The 14,768-nt window shown below is 44.7% G+C and overlaps 1 protein-coding gene across 1 annotated transcript; it reads right to left on the bottom strand.

Moving 5' to 3' along the window:
- Nucleotides 1-2,320: 2,320 nt before the first annotated feature.
- LOC119271422 (heat shock protein 81-3-like) lies at nucleotides 2,321-4,051 on the bottom strand. Its single transcript, XM_037553263.1, has 3 exons — nucleotides 3,919-4,051; nucleotides 3,506-3,570; nucleotides 2,321-2,578 (listed from the first exon to the last, which is right to left on the bottom strand). Exons 1-3 carry the CDS (start codon nucleotides 4,049-4,051, stop codon nucleotides 2,321-2,323), a joined length of 456 nt encoding a protein of 151 aa, XP_037409160.1.
- Nucleotides 4,052-14,768: the final 10,717 nt, after the last annotated feature.

Below are 14,768 nucleotides of genomic sequence, written 5' to 3'. Positions count from 1 at the left end.
CGGTTGGGGTTGGATGAATAGGACCCCGTGGAGGGCTGGATGAACAGGACGACCCCGTGGAGGGCTAGATTAATAGTAGACGGTGGAGGGGTGGATGAACAGTAGCCCGTGGAGGGGTGGTTGAACAGAAGACCGTGGAGAGGGGTGGTTGAACAGTAGTCGGTGGAGTAGTGCACGGTGGAGGCTGGATGAACAGGAGCCCGTGGATGAACAGTCGCAGGTGGAGGCTAGAGGAGATCGACGGTGGATGAACAGTAACCCGTGGAGGCTGGAGGAGGTTGACGGTGGAGATGAACAGTATCCCGTGGAGTCCCGTTTTGCGGTACGCCACACCCCTCCCGATGAACAGGACCCCGTTTTAACCGTAGCGCTCCAACACAAGTCCGTTTCCTCCGTTTTGCGGTACGCCACACACCTCCCGATCAACAGGACCCCGTTTCGACCGTAGGAGGTCCAACACAAGTCTGTTTCCTCCGTTTTGTGGTACTCTAGACCCCTCCGATGAACAGGATCCTGTTTCGAACGTGGCCGGTCGAACACAAGGCCATTTCCTCCGTTGTGCGGTACGCAAGGCCTCGTTTTCATCGCCTGTTCCGTCCAAGCCCTCCTGATGAACACGATGATGCATTCGGTTCCGACCCAGCCGGTTGGCTCCCCGTGAACACGACGACAACGTTGTTTTTCCGTTCCGACCCAGCCATGTACACGAGCCCTGGCCGTATGTATGCGTGAGTAGGCGTTCAAGACCCCGCCCATATGTACGTACGTGGCCGTATTTTCTTTCTTGCACACTGGCCGCTGTATGTACGTGTACATGCTACGTTTGCGCCTCTACATCCACCAGTATCACTACAAGAAATATGTCAACTTGTGACCACCACTATTGGTCATTGAATGGTCACAAATTTCCATTTGTGACCTTTTTGTGACCAAAAACATAAGGTCAAAAGCTGGCCGTCATAAACTGACTATAGCGACCTTTCTTCTGGAATGGTCGAAGATGTTTACGACCAAAATACGTCTACTGTGGCGTTTTGGTCACTAGCAACCTCCCCAGGCCACGTAGGCATCCAGCGTGGCAATCTGACGTGGCACAAGATTCAGCCCGGTCCAATTCGGCATTTTACATGGGCCGAGCCCATTAATTCAGCCCATTTAATTTATTTTTTCCCTGTGCTTTGATTAGCTAAATAGGCCTGGCCCAACAATCAGGACTTTTTTTTTCTGAGATGCAGTCTTTTACAATCCATTTTTTTTGGGGCCTCAACCCTTTTAGAATCTGAAATTTATATTGCTCTTTTTAGAAACAAGTCCAACATAGTTTGGGCCATGGCCTTTTTAGAGCCCAAGTATTGAGTGCAATATAAATTCTGGACAGGGCCTTTCTACAATCCAATAGTGGGCCAAGCCCTCTTTTATTTACAGCCAATATTCTCAAATCAGTATAGTAATAGTACTTCTTTCCCACAGTAATAACACAAGTATAGAAAACTTTCTCACACAACTTTATCTCGCATAACATTAGACAGACCAACACATAACAATAACTTATCTCCTATGTTCACAAGTACATAACTTTTATCTCACACAACATTATACAGAACTGTATCTTGCATGTTCAAATCACATAAACTTTATCTAACAGGTTCCCCGCAACAAAAGATGATCACCATCATCTCCTAATCAAGATGCAAATAACCTGCACATTCAAAAAGAAAAAGCAATATGTCAAAGAGAGACAAACAAAAAATAGAACAAACAAAAAATAGAGACTTGCATCAAGTAGACCTGATGATGTACAGATAGTAACCAAACTAGAATCTACTTTGCCCGAGAGATAGCATCAAGCAGTTTTGATGCCATTTATGCATTATTTCTGAGACAAGCAGCAAAAAATACATAGGATGCCAAACAGCCGGCAGTAGCTAAGATCGGTTAGTTGTTGGCTACCACCGATGGCGAGAACTAAACGAGCAGGTTAGATTCATTGGGCTGGGTTGGATTGGATTGATGCTGACAAAGTGACAACAGGAAGGTAATGAGCACATACAACTAGCTCTATTATACCGGCATGCATGAGCACTTGTTAATATTTATATTCATCACAGCAACCTATAACCACCTACGCATACAAATCAGAAAGCACACATATATACTGAACAAAAGCAACGGCCATGAATAGATGACTTAACAGTTCATGTTTTTTAACAAAACAAGAGTGGACATCTCATAGTGAGTCTAATACAGCTACACTAAGCAGAGAACCACATCAAGACATGAAGAGTAAGCCATCACAGTATAGGAGGATTGGACTGCATACCTAGTCGTCCTTGAGGTAGAGGACCATCGTGGTACCCCTGCCGAGCTGCTCCCCAAATGTATCACGAGTGACGGTGAAGGAGCTACCGGCCTGGGACTCCCACACGTACTGCCCGTCGTTGTTGTGCTTCATGGTGACGACGACCCTCTCGGCAACAAGGTAGGCGGAGTAGAAGCCAACACCAAACTGCCCAATCATGGACACATCGGCACCGGCGGCGAGGGCCTCCATCGGCACCGTACTGATCTTGTCCAAGGCCTGCGAAAATCACACCGGCAAACACACCACGTCAGCCCAGGAACAAATCTCGCACGCCACGAATCAAACCGCGGGTCAACAGATCTGGCTCGGCAGAATCTAAAGCCTGGCGTAAAATGGCCAGTGTAATTAATGGCCAATGCTGCCAGTATTGAATGTACCACATCGCCAAGCATTATATAGTACTACTATGTAATTGATATGCAAAAGAAGATGCATCTCCCATGTTCAGCAATCAGGATCAACCATGAAGTTTCTACTACTCCTACATCATTTTAGCTAATCATTTAAGATGATCATTTAAGATGCTAATGTTTACTTGTCAAGTACAGTTATTGTTACTCTAAGATTTTAGCTAAGTAAATATAAAGATAAGAAGACACTTTGCCACCAATATTTTGTGACATCTGTAGAATTCATACCTCATAAACATGCATGAAATGTCTATCTCAAACAAGTATACATACTGATCATGTTTAATTAGGCCAGCAGCACAAAACAACCAATTATATTGCCTTATAAGAAGCTATTTGCATAAAGTAGAGAACTACAAAACAAGCTATTAACCATCCTACTGGTAGCAAGTACATAAACATAATCACTTAATAAGATAAGAAGCAGACATGAATCACATAACTATGTACAATTCAATATCCCAACTGAGAGTGAACATGTATTAAACATTTCCTGCATTTCAATACATGCATGACAGATTCACAGCATAACTATATATAGCTGTACAAACATGCATGAACAGGAAAGCAACCAAACTACAAGAACATATAAGGAAACAGAGGGAATCACTATAACCTATGGAGTGACAAGCACATATATGAACTCAAAGTAATGCCCAGCTCGCGCATATATGAGCCGTGCCGTTGAGTCCCGTAGCCACCAACTCGCGCCGCTCGCTGCCGCGGTCACCACCTTGGAAACACCCTTTCCCAAGTAGTCAGATCCACCATCCCTTAGTTCCAAAGCTTCATAAATACCTACAGAAGAGGGATGATTCAGACAAGATTAGTTCAACAAAAATAATAAAATAACATTCGGTAAATAATGATACAAATAAGAGTTTGGAACAGGATACATTTTGGTGAAGTGTCTGTCAGGGAGAAGTGATTCAGAGTTTCAAAGTGAAGTTATTTCTGAATACTAGTAGTGTAATTACTAATTAGCTAGCTAGATGTGTGCATGAAAGCTACTGTTCCTATTGGGTTGCAGCTTGTACTAGTTAGCTAGCTAGCTAAGGACTTGATAGTATTCTTTTTCCAGATAAAGAGCTGATGCTACTAGTCTAATCACACAGTTTTAACCAGATTAGAGCAAAGACAACACGCCAATGGCAGAACCAAGACCAAGTCTCGGCAATCCAATAGGAATCTCCGGAGCTCCATATATCGCCACACACACGGCCACGCACCACCTGGCCGCCCCCATCGCAAGTTTGCAGCACACCACCGCACCCGACATTGCAGCAAGCGCGCGCGCTCACGCACATAGCACCGGTGCAAGGTCATGGGGGGCACGCAGGTCATACCTGTGTGGGCATCGGTACTCGTCGCAGTAGAGCACGAGCTGGCGGTCAAACACAGTGAGCACGAGCTGGAGGTCAAACACAATGAGCACGAGCTGGCTGTGTGGGTATCAGCTTCCCCTGATGATGGAATTACGCAAGTCCAAAACTCAATCAAGAACTGTAATGGTATATGCAATGCAGCAAACAATAATGTTTTTTTCGTTCAGAAATTGAGATGTCCCTGTGACTCGATGGTGTCATGATTCTAAGCGTGGAATTGCAATTCTAAGCAGGCCTGGAGTATGATAGTGGTACACGAAAGTATGTAGAACAGCAAGAGTAAACCCTAGGAATTAGGGATTTTAGGAGTAAGCAATTGTGTTCATCGAGAGACCGTAGCGAGCAAGCATCAGAGGGCCCAAGTGAGACATGGCGTTGTCACGAGCTCAGTGGCAAGTATTGGAGGTGAGGGATAGGTAAGGAGAGGAAGAGGGTACCTTGAAGACCTCCATGTCCATGGCATCATCGAGCGCGGGGTTCTGTCCCAGCCGAGCGGCACCCAGGCCTCTCGTCGCGTGGAAGAGCGGCGTCGCAGGGCGCGGCTGTGTGTTGGTGGAAGACGGCGGAGGCGTCCACCACAAGCATCACCGTCGCCTCGCCGGCGCATCGCATGGAGATCATGGAGCGCCGGCACCTGACCTGCTCGATCTGGATGCCCCAACACCGAGGGAGATAGGGTGAGCAGAGGGTGGGGCAGATGGATCTAGGAACGCCAGGTACATGAACCACTCAGTGTTCTTGTTCAGATCCGGCGGGGGCATCGCCTGTACGTACCGGCGCGAGCGTGCTGCGGGGCGGTGGCTCCTCCCGTCCGGCTCGGCGTCGCGGGTATGGAGATAGGGCGAGGGGATAGGGGCGGCGGCGGCAAGGTCGCTGGTGATGGAGCACAGCGGCGGTTGTGGGTAGGGTTTGGGGTGGGGCAGAGAGAGCTGTGGGCATGGCGGATCTGACGGCGCCCGCCTCCTCGATCTAGGGGCCCTGCTGTGGGATAGAAGGTGAGGGGAGGTGGAGAGGATCGGGGGCAGAGGGCGGATGTCGCTGGTGGAGTGGAGGTAGGCGGTGGCGGGGGATGGGTGGGTGGGTGCAGCAGATGTGGAGGAGAGGAGAGGAGAGATCCTGGGGTGGGAAAGGAATGGATAGATTAGGTCACGGTTAGTCTGGGGTCGTGGGGTGGCTGGCTCGGGATGGTTGGATGGACGGGTGGATGGACGGATGTACGCCATGTCATCAATCCATGCCTTAGCTGATTCCACCAATAAGAATTAAGGTTATGTAAAAAAATATGTTGTTTTTTCTTATAGTTTTTATCCTCTTATTCAGGGCAAACATTCAACATATTAACCACTTAGGCCCCGTTTGATACCTCTATAGTTTCTACGTATTTAAAGAATGCTACGGTTTTTTCAAATACCATGGTTTTAAAGAATACTACGATTTTTAATACTTTGGTTTTTTAGTACTTTACTATCAAACACAACCTTATAGTTTATTAAAATGAATCAATATAGTGCACATGTGTGTATCTTGGGAAGACAAACAATGTTGATTTGGGGGGTTCCATTTTCTTTGCACAAAAAATTCATTTTTCATTTTCTGAGTGCACAAAAAGGGTTTTTTTGTGAAGAACCTAACAAATATTTTTTCCAAAATTGTACCAAATCATTTTTCTAAAATACTATGCCATATTTAATGCACAGTTGACCAAATGGTTTGGTGTCAAAATATTTGATCCACCTCTCGTGAAAAAAGACAAATTTCTGCCGATTCAGCAGGAAGCGGGTAAAATTTGAACTGCAGCTGCCTCGTAGTTTGCTTTTGCTTTTTTCCAAAAATCATTTATAGGTACATAAGTATCTATTTAATCAGAGAAACATCAAAAGTTTTCCAAGATTCAACCACTAGCTAGGAACGGTCAAGCCCCGCCGTTTTGACCGCATTTTGAAATGGGCATAAAAAATTCAAAAAAAAAATCAAAAAATTGGAAAACCTTCGCATTGTGTCATGATATGTGACCAAGTTTCCACGAAAAATAATAGACTTGTAATACGGCAATTATTTTAAAAAAGTGTTCTCAAAAATGAGCTATGATGCGTGAAGATTCATGGCTTTCAAGCTAAATGATCAATCTTATGGCCACATTCATGGCATAGTTTATTCAAATAATCTCATATTGTGCACAATGGTGCATCTTCGATTTCTAAACAATGTTTCCTAAGGGAGTTTTCATTTTCTTTGCACGGAAAATTCATTTTCCATTTTTTGAGTGCTCGAAAAGAGGGTTTTTTTTGTGAAGGAACTACCATATATTTATTGCAAAATTGGACCTAATCAATTTTATAAAATACTAGGACATATTTAATGCACAATTGACCAAGTGGTTGGGTGTAAAAAGTTTTGATCCACCTCTCGTGAAAAAGACAAATTTCTGCTGATTCAGTAGGAAGCGGGTAAAATTTCAACTATAGCTGCCTCGTAGTTTGCTTATTATTTTTTTCAAAAATCATTTCTAGGTACATGAGTATCTATTTAATCATAGAAACACCAAAAAAAATTCCAAGATTCAACCACTAGCTAGGAACGGTCATTCCCTCCGTTTTGACCGCATTTTGAAATGGGCATAAAAACTTCAAAAAAAAATAAAAAATTGGAAAACCTTCGGATTGTGTCATCATATGTGACCAAGTTTCAGGAAAAATAATAAACTTTTAATACAGAAATTATTTTAAAAAAGTGTTCTAAAAAATGAGCTATCATGCGTGAAGATTCATGGCTTTCAAGCCAAATGATTAATCTTATGGCCACATTCATGGCATAGTTTGCTCAAATGGTCTCATATTGTGCACAAGGGTGCATCTTGGAATTCCAAACAATGTTGCCTAAGGGAGTTTTCATTTTCTTTGCACGGAAAATTCATTTTCCATTTTCTGAGTGCCTGAAACGAGTTTTTTTTTTGTGATGGACCTACCATATATTTGTTGCAAAATTGGACCAAATCAATTTTCTAAAATACTAGGCCATATTTAATGCACAATTGACAAAATGGTTGGGTGTCAAATGTTTTGATCCACCTCTGGTGAAAAAGACAAATTCCCGCCGATTCAGTAGGAAGCGGGTCAAATTTGAACTACAGCTGCCTCATAGTTTGCTATTTATTTTTTCCAAAAATCATTTCTAGTTACATAAGTACCTATTTAATCATAGAAACACCAAAAAAATTCCAAGATTCAACCACTAGCTAGGAACGGTCATTCCCGCCGTTTTGACCGCATTTTGAAACGGGCATAAAAAATTCAAAAAAATCAAAAAATTGGGAAACCTTCGCATTGTGTCATTATATGTGGCCAAGTTCCTAGGAAAAATAATAAACCTGTAATACGGAAATTATTTTAAAAAAGTGTTCTCAGAAACGAGCTATCACGTGTGGAGATCAATGGCTTTCAAGCCAAATGATCAATCTTATGGCCACATCCATGGCATAGTTTGTTCAAATGATCTCATATTGTGCACAAGGGTGCATATTGGAATGGCAAACAATGTTTCCTAAGGAAGTTTTCATTTTCGTTGGACAAAAAAACCATTTTCCATTTTTCGAGTGCCCGAAAGGAGGTTTTTTTGTGAAGGAACTACCAAATAATTGTTGCAAAATTGGACCAAATCATTTTTATAAAATACTAGGCCATATTTAATGCACAATTGACAACATGGTTGGGTGTAAAAAATTTTGATCCACCTCTCGTGAAAAAGACAAATTTCCGCCGATTCAGTTGGAAGCGGATCAAATTTGAACTGCAGCTGCCTCATAGTTTGCTATTTATTTTTTCCAAAAATCATTTCTAGTTACATAAGGACCTATTTAATCATAAATACATGGTTTGGTGGTGATACGTCGAGGTTTGGGCGGTAGCTGAGGGCCCCAACTCTAGAGCGCGTAAACTCGCATGCCCGTCGCGTGGTCACCGCGTGACCGTAATGTTGCCATGTGTTCTGGGCGGCCTAGGCATGTCTAGTGGGTTGGGAACTCCCCAGGTTGGTGCTAGGAAGGAAATTACAACATAAGATTCTCACTAGGAGACCAATCGATGCTCAAACATGAATTAGCAGCCAAGTATTTGATTAGCGGTACGGGAAATGCACATGGCCAATGGGCGTGAGTTTTGGCTGAGGATGATCATCTACTAAGGAGAATGTCTTCACAAATTTTTAGCTCAAAAGGAGGATCCTAGGTGGTACTTGCTTTGCAAAGTACCACGCTGGACAAAAATATGAATGTTGAAGCTGGTCTCAAAATAATGAATGGAGTGAGCTGAAATTTTGTGGAGGATGGTTATTTGGGCATAGGAAAGCATTGTAGAAAATTGATACCATTTGGACATGCCAAAGTAGTACTTCCTTCACAATGCTCTTCTATGGACAGAAACTTGGGAAAACTAGTGAGAGAGATTGGATGAATGAAATGAGCTCAAAATTGGTGTAGGTAAGTTACTTAGGTATGGTCATGCGCTGGTAAATTTTCAGATCATTTGGGTAAGCCTAGCTAGTACTTACTTCACAAAGCTTCTCTCGAGGTAGAAACTTTGGAAATTTCCCGAGAAAGATTTACTAGGAAAATTGAGCTGAATATTATCATGTGGCAATGATTTGGGTATGGAAGAGTGCCCGAAAAGTTTGAGGGTAATATGAGGGGTCTATATAACACTTGCTTTGCAACGTGCCAATTTGGCCATAAAATATAAATTGAACCTGGGCTCACATAGATGATTTGACTGAGCTGCAATTTGGAGGAGGTTGATAATTTGGGCATATGAAGGAAGAGTATAAATTTCATGTCATTTAGAGATATAAAAAAGGTACTTCCTTCACAATGCTTCTAGGTGGACAAAAACTTTGGAAATTTGCCGAGGAAGATTTGCTAGGAAAATGGAGCTGAATTTTGTCATGCGGTAATAACTTGGATAGGAAAGAGTGCCCAAAAATTCCGAGGGCAATCAAGAATATATAAATAGCACTTCCTTCATAAAGTGTTGTTGTGAACAGAATAGGAAAATGAATATTGTTGAGTTAGTTTTGAACTAGGCAAGGAAGGATTTTTACATATTTGATGAAGATATGCCCCAAAGAATTTATGAGATTTTTTGGGAATTTTGGGAATGATAGAAATATAGGTTGCTTCACAACCTAGGACAAAAACTGCCACATGGACATGACACATAGGCAAAACTGATGAGATGGCGCCTAGTCATCACAACCCACCACAATCTACAAGGCTATGACCATCTATATTGGTCATTAACAACTAGAAATAAGGCAACAGACTAGCACTGTTTGCTTTGTGACCATTTCGTGTAAGGAAATTGCGACCTTTCTGACCAAAATGGTCGCAATGGTTTAGGGTTTGGAGCCCCCTGAATAGCTTTTGACCAATTGGTCTAAAATGGTCACAAATTTATGACCAATTCTTCGAGGGTCACTGGCAGAAGGTCATAAGTTGACATATTTCTTGTAGTGTATGTACGTACACATTCGCGACCAGAATGACAACGCTATGTACGCTTCGACCAGGTGGGTCCCGACTGTCAGGCACTTCCTTGCATGCGGAGATGTAGATGGTGGGTCCCAGCAGTCAGGGGGGCGAATCATTTTTTTTGCCTAGACGCACTTCCTTGCGTGCGAAGATGTAGCTGGTGGGTCCCACAGTCAGGGGGGCGAATCGTTTTTTTTCGGACGCACATCCTTGCGTGCGAAGATGTAGCTGGTGGGTCCCAGCAGTCAGGGGGAAACATTTTTTTGCAAAATACAGTGGCCCATCCGGTGGGTCCCAGCTGTCAGGTGGAGGAATCATTATTTTCCGTGTAATAAGGAGGCACTTCCTTGCTGCGGCCGTGGACCCAGCTGTCAGCCTCTCCACGTACAGTCCACGTCCGATGGAAGTCGTTCCTTGACCACATTGACCACGCTGCACCGAGAGCACCACGGCGGTGGCCGATGGCGAGGCCTAGGAAGGGGATGACGCGGAGCCGGGGAAGACGCGGTAGTGGATGCCCACGCGGAGAGGAGTACGAGGGTTTACTGGTTCGGCTGCGGTGTGAGGCTGTCGTCGCCGTAGAATAACAGGGGGTGTGGGTGAGAGGAGGGATGGCCTGGCCAGCGGTGGGAGTAGTAGGGGCGGTGAGGCCTCCGCGGCAGCACAGCCGGCCACGGGAGGCAGGAGCAGGCAGCACGACCGACGCTGCTTTGGGCGGCTGGAGCAAGAAGACCAGAGGTTGAAGAAGCACGACGGTCGTTGGATGGACATCGTACGGTCACTGCAGCTAGAATCGTTTATATTGACTAAGTTGACAAAGCACTTGGTACGCGTCAACTTAGTAGGCCCACAGGTCAGCTTCCAAAACTGTGCGCCCCAGATGTCAGGGGGAGGAATCATTTTTTGGGTGGGTGAAGCTAGAATATCCGAGGTTGAAGAAGAAGCACGGCATCCGTTGGATGGACATCCAACGACCACTGCTGCTAGAACCGTGTGTTGACTATAAGTTGACAAAGCCTTGCATACGCGTCAACTCTCTTTTTTCTAGGGGACGCGTCAACTTAGTAAGGCCACAAGTGTGTGGCAGAGAACTTATAGCCCATTTGAGATTTGTAAGAATGTGCAGCCTATTTCTGAATTCTAATGGAATTTACTACAACCCATTTATAGTTTGTTAAAAGTACAACCCATTTCAACCAACCGTTCAAAACAGAATTCAATAAAATTTCCCACATTTTGATGGGATCCGAAATATTTTTATCCCAAAATTTCTAGTCAGATTAAATACAATTTAAATATAAACTTATTTTACGTAAAAATCCAATGAAACATTACGCTCGCAACAATTAATGAAATTAAAATTTTCAATATCCAAAAATAATATTTTATAAAGTAATTATGTGTTTGGTGCATTTTTTATAGTTACTACCCAGTTTTTATAATTACATCCCATTTATTATTTCTTAAAGCCCATTTTCTTGTTAAGCCTAATGCATCCCTCCTAGGAAAGATTTGCAGCCCAGTGGGGCGGAGAATAACAACTTGACCTTGCCTGGGTATTCCCAAAAAAAATATAGCTGGGCTAGCCATTTTCAGCTTGAAAAAAAATTAATATCTGGGCTGGATATCTGGCCTAGGCTAGACGGGCCACAACCGCCCAGTTAATACATGCAGTGATGTTTTCGTTGTTGTTCAAAGGAGAAAAATTAATATCTTGGCTAAAGATCGAAAAACTCTGCAGTGCTCACACCTCAAAAACACAAATACTGCTCGAGCTGCGTGGTCCCAGCTGTCGGCCGCTTCTTGTGCAATTCTCTCGTTTATTGACTACATAGGTTGACAATGGTGTGGGACCGTGATGTCCGAAAATCAGGAGGAAGCAAAAAAGATATAGTTTTATATAATAAGGAGGCACTTCTGTACGTGAGGCTATGGCCCTGGTGGGTCCGCATTGTCATCCTCTCTAAGTAAAGTCATCTCCTCGCCTGCGCACGCTTTCTGCCCGAAATAGTCAATGCTGCCTGCCCCGCTTCCCAGTGCAGGCGATTGCTCTGCCTTCAAACGACACAAGTGTCGTCTGTCCGTCCATATGCCGCCCACATTAATGATACGCGGTTATCGAGGCGGATACTCCGGCGCCACACATCCGTCCCTCCGCCGCCCACCATTGCTATATAAACTGTTGCGCCGGCCATAGCCGCAGTCATCCGCATTCGTTCCCTTTCTCCTGTCCACACCACTACTGCCCACCATGGCTCCCTCACGCTCCAGCGCTCTTCGGGACGGGCAGACGATGGACAACAAGGAGATGGCAGCCATTTCTGCCAACCGGCTGGCCAGCAGGAAGCCAAAGGATGACGACGTCCCAATGGAGAACATGGTAGTCCACGAGCCGGCGCCAACCCCCTCCTCTGCGCCATCCTCGCTGGTGCATTGCACCATGACCATCGGCGAGGCCCGTGCCCAATATATGGACACGGTAAGGCAGGTGCGTGAGGAGCAGTTCCGGGAGGCGCAGGACGACGCCGCCTACAACCACCATCTCCTCCAGGAGCACCTACAGGTGGAGGAGCAGATCGCCATGGAGCGGGCGGAGCAGGAGGCGCTGCTCGACTCGTACCGCTCCGCCCGCGAGGGCCGCCTCGAGCGCTGGCGGTACCACATGCGGGTGGTGGAGGCTATGGCCGCCTACAAAGAGGGCGATGAAGTGGGTGAGGCGCTGTTTGGCGAGATCGAGGACGAGGCAGAGGACAATGCTGGCTCCAACGAGTCCCCGCTCCACTGGCGTCGACGAGGCCCTACTCCGCCGAGGCCCCGGGGCGCCAACAACAAGGCAGAGGACACCGCCGGCTCCATCAAGGCCCCGCCCCGCCAACAACGAGGCACAGGACATCGCCGACTCAGCCGAGGCCCCACCCTGCCGGCAACGAGGGGGAGGATTTCCACCGCTCTGCCGAGGCGTCGCCCGCCGGCAACGAGAGAGAGGACATCGCCGGCTCCGCCGAGGCCCCGCCCCGCTGCCAACGGGGCCGCGTGACATAGAAAACGAGGAAGAGTAGAACACGGTAGGTCGCCGCCGCTCGAGACCAAGTAAGTCCAGGGCTGCTACCCTCCGGTTGAAGCCAAGCTAGGCGGGTTGACCATTGCCGGCCGGTTAGCTTCTTGGCGGCGACGTGGAGTCGGAGAGCTGTGTTGGAGAATAACGCTGCTTCTACTTAACTGCTGGTGTAGTTGGCTGACTGACACGTGGGCCCAACAGGCCACATGTTAGTTACGCAACTGCACCTGCAGTTAAGTCACTGAAGCTTCTGTTCGGCTCAAAGGGACACAGGTGGGTAACTTCAGTTAATTAATTATACCTCCAGGGCACCCCTTTTTAGTTGAAGAATGTATGAAATGTAATGAAATCTGGCATGTTTATATGAAATCTGACTATGTATGAAAGAATTTATTTTGATTAGTTTGAATTCCTGTATCACTAGCATTGGATAAACATGCAAAACAATACGTACTAGCATTATTCCTAGAGTGATCACCTCGTTTGCAGCAGTTTCACATGTACTCCCTCCGGTCCTTTCTAGTCTGCATACAAGTTTTGTCTGCAGTCAAAGTATCTCTACATTGACCAATCTTATAGAAAAAAGTATGCACTTTCACAATGTGCGAAGTAAAAAGGAACAGAAGGAGTACAAAGAGTTTGAGCAGCTTTTTAGCGTTTCTGTACATTGCAATCAAACACACAGGGCTGTCAATTCATGGAGAACATTCAAAACAATCGATGATTATGCATCTCAGCGACTCACATGTTAGAGGCAATATTTACTTCACAACCAAAGAAAAAAAATGATCGACGCTACTCACAGCAAAGGGTGTCCCATTCGGAAATATCAAACGCATGTCTTCTTTGCTAAAATCAATGAGCAAAATTTGACAAGGTTGACCCATTCCAAAATATCAAATGCCTACGATTGTGGAATGGGCAGGGTTTGCCATCAGTTCGGACATTGACGTGGCACCTCGTGCTAAATAAACCAGCTGTAGTTCCACAAAAATCAACCATATTCGCGCGTAGCTTGTATGATTTCTCCCTTATATGTTGCAACACCTTGAACTTATCGGCACCTCCTTTCTTGTGGTGGAAATGAATGATTCGATGTATTCATGAACATTTTGTGCAGTTCCCATTGAAATCAAGCTGAGCACCCATGTTTGCACAAATACAAAAAAAGTGATTAGTATAAAGCAAATTGTACTATGAATTGACAGTTTAAACAGGCACCTACATGTTCCATGTAGAGCACACTTTTAGAAAAATGGAACTCACCAGAAAGAATCCTAGAACAACATTGTACTCGCGCATCACAGCAAAAAAATGGAGATTTGTCAGTCCTTCTGAGCTGAAGTTAGTTTGATCTTGTGGGGAGTAATGTAACCATCCTTTAAGCGTTCCTTTTGATGAGAAGATAGACATGGCTTCTTCATCCTGGCATAATCGGAACTAGTCACTTCATGTACTCCATATTCTTGTTCAGAGGAAGATGATCCTGTTGTGCAAAGACAAGAGGACAACTAAATGCTAGCATCCCTGTTTGCTCGGAAAAAAGGAAAGAAAATATTTAAAACAACATAGATGAAGCACTTCTCAAGGACAATACCACTTTTTCATGATAGTATCTAAACAGTAGCACAACACCAATAGAGATTACAAAGCTCAATCATATGGATGAAATCAGTGGGCGAGTACCAACCTTTCTCAGGAGGCTTATTGTGTAGAGCATACAAATGAAGCACTCCTATGGAACCATCTGTTGCTATCTACTGTGGTGGCCATGCTTACTATATACTCCTCAATTAGTTTAATGTTTCCAACATCTTCTTGTGCAGTTCCACCAAAATATATGGTATCTTCAAAGAAGATCCATGTTTGCACAAGTAGAGATAATTACGTATTACATTAAGAGTGGCATCAAATCAGTGGCAAAACAATTGCTCGTTCCAGCCATAGCAATAAATTAAGATGCAAAACTATATCATTACTTGTGTCATCATAGTTCCAGTGCTTCATTATAGTACCAGGAGTTGATTTTTGT

The sequence above is a fragment of the Triticum dicoccoides genome, chromosome 3A, assembly GCF_002162155.2.
Source record: "Triticum dicoccoides isolate Atlit2015 ecotype Zavitan chromosome 3A, WEW_v2.0, whole genome shotgun sequence".
NCBI classification, from domain to species: Eukaryota; Viridiplantae; Streptophyta; class Magnoliopsida; order Poales; family Poaceae; genus Triticum; species Triticum dicoccoides.
The sequence above is the reverse complement of the archived record's forward strand: the minus strand, read 5'-3'. Positions and strand labels throughout refer to the sequence as shown.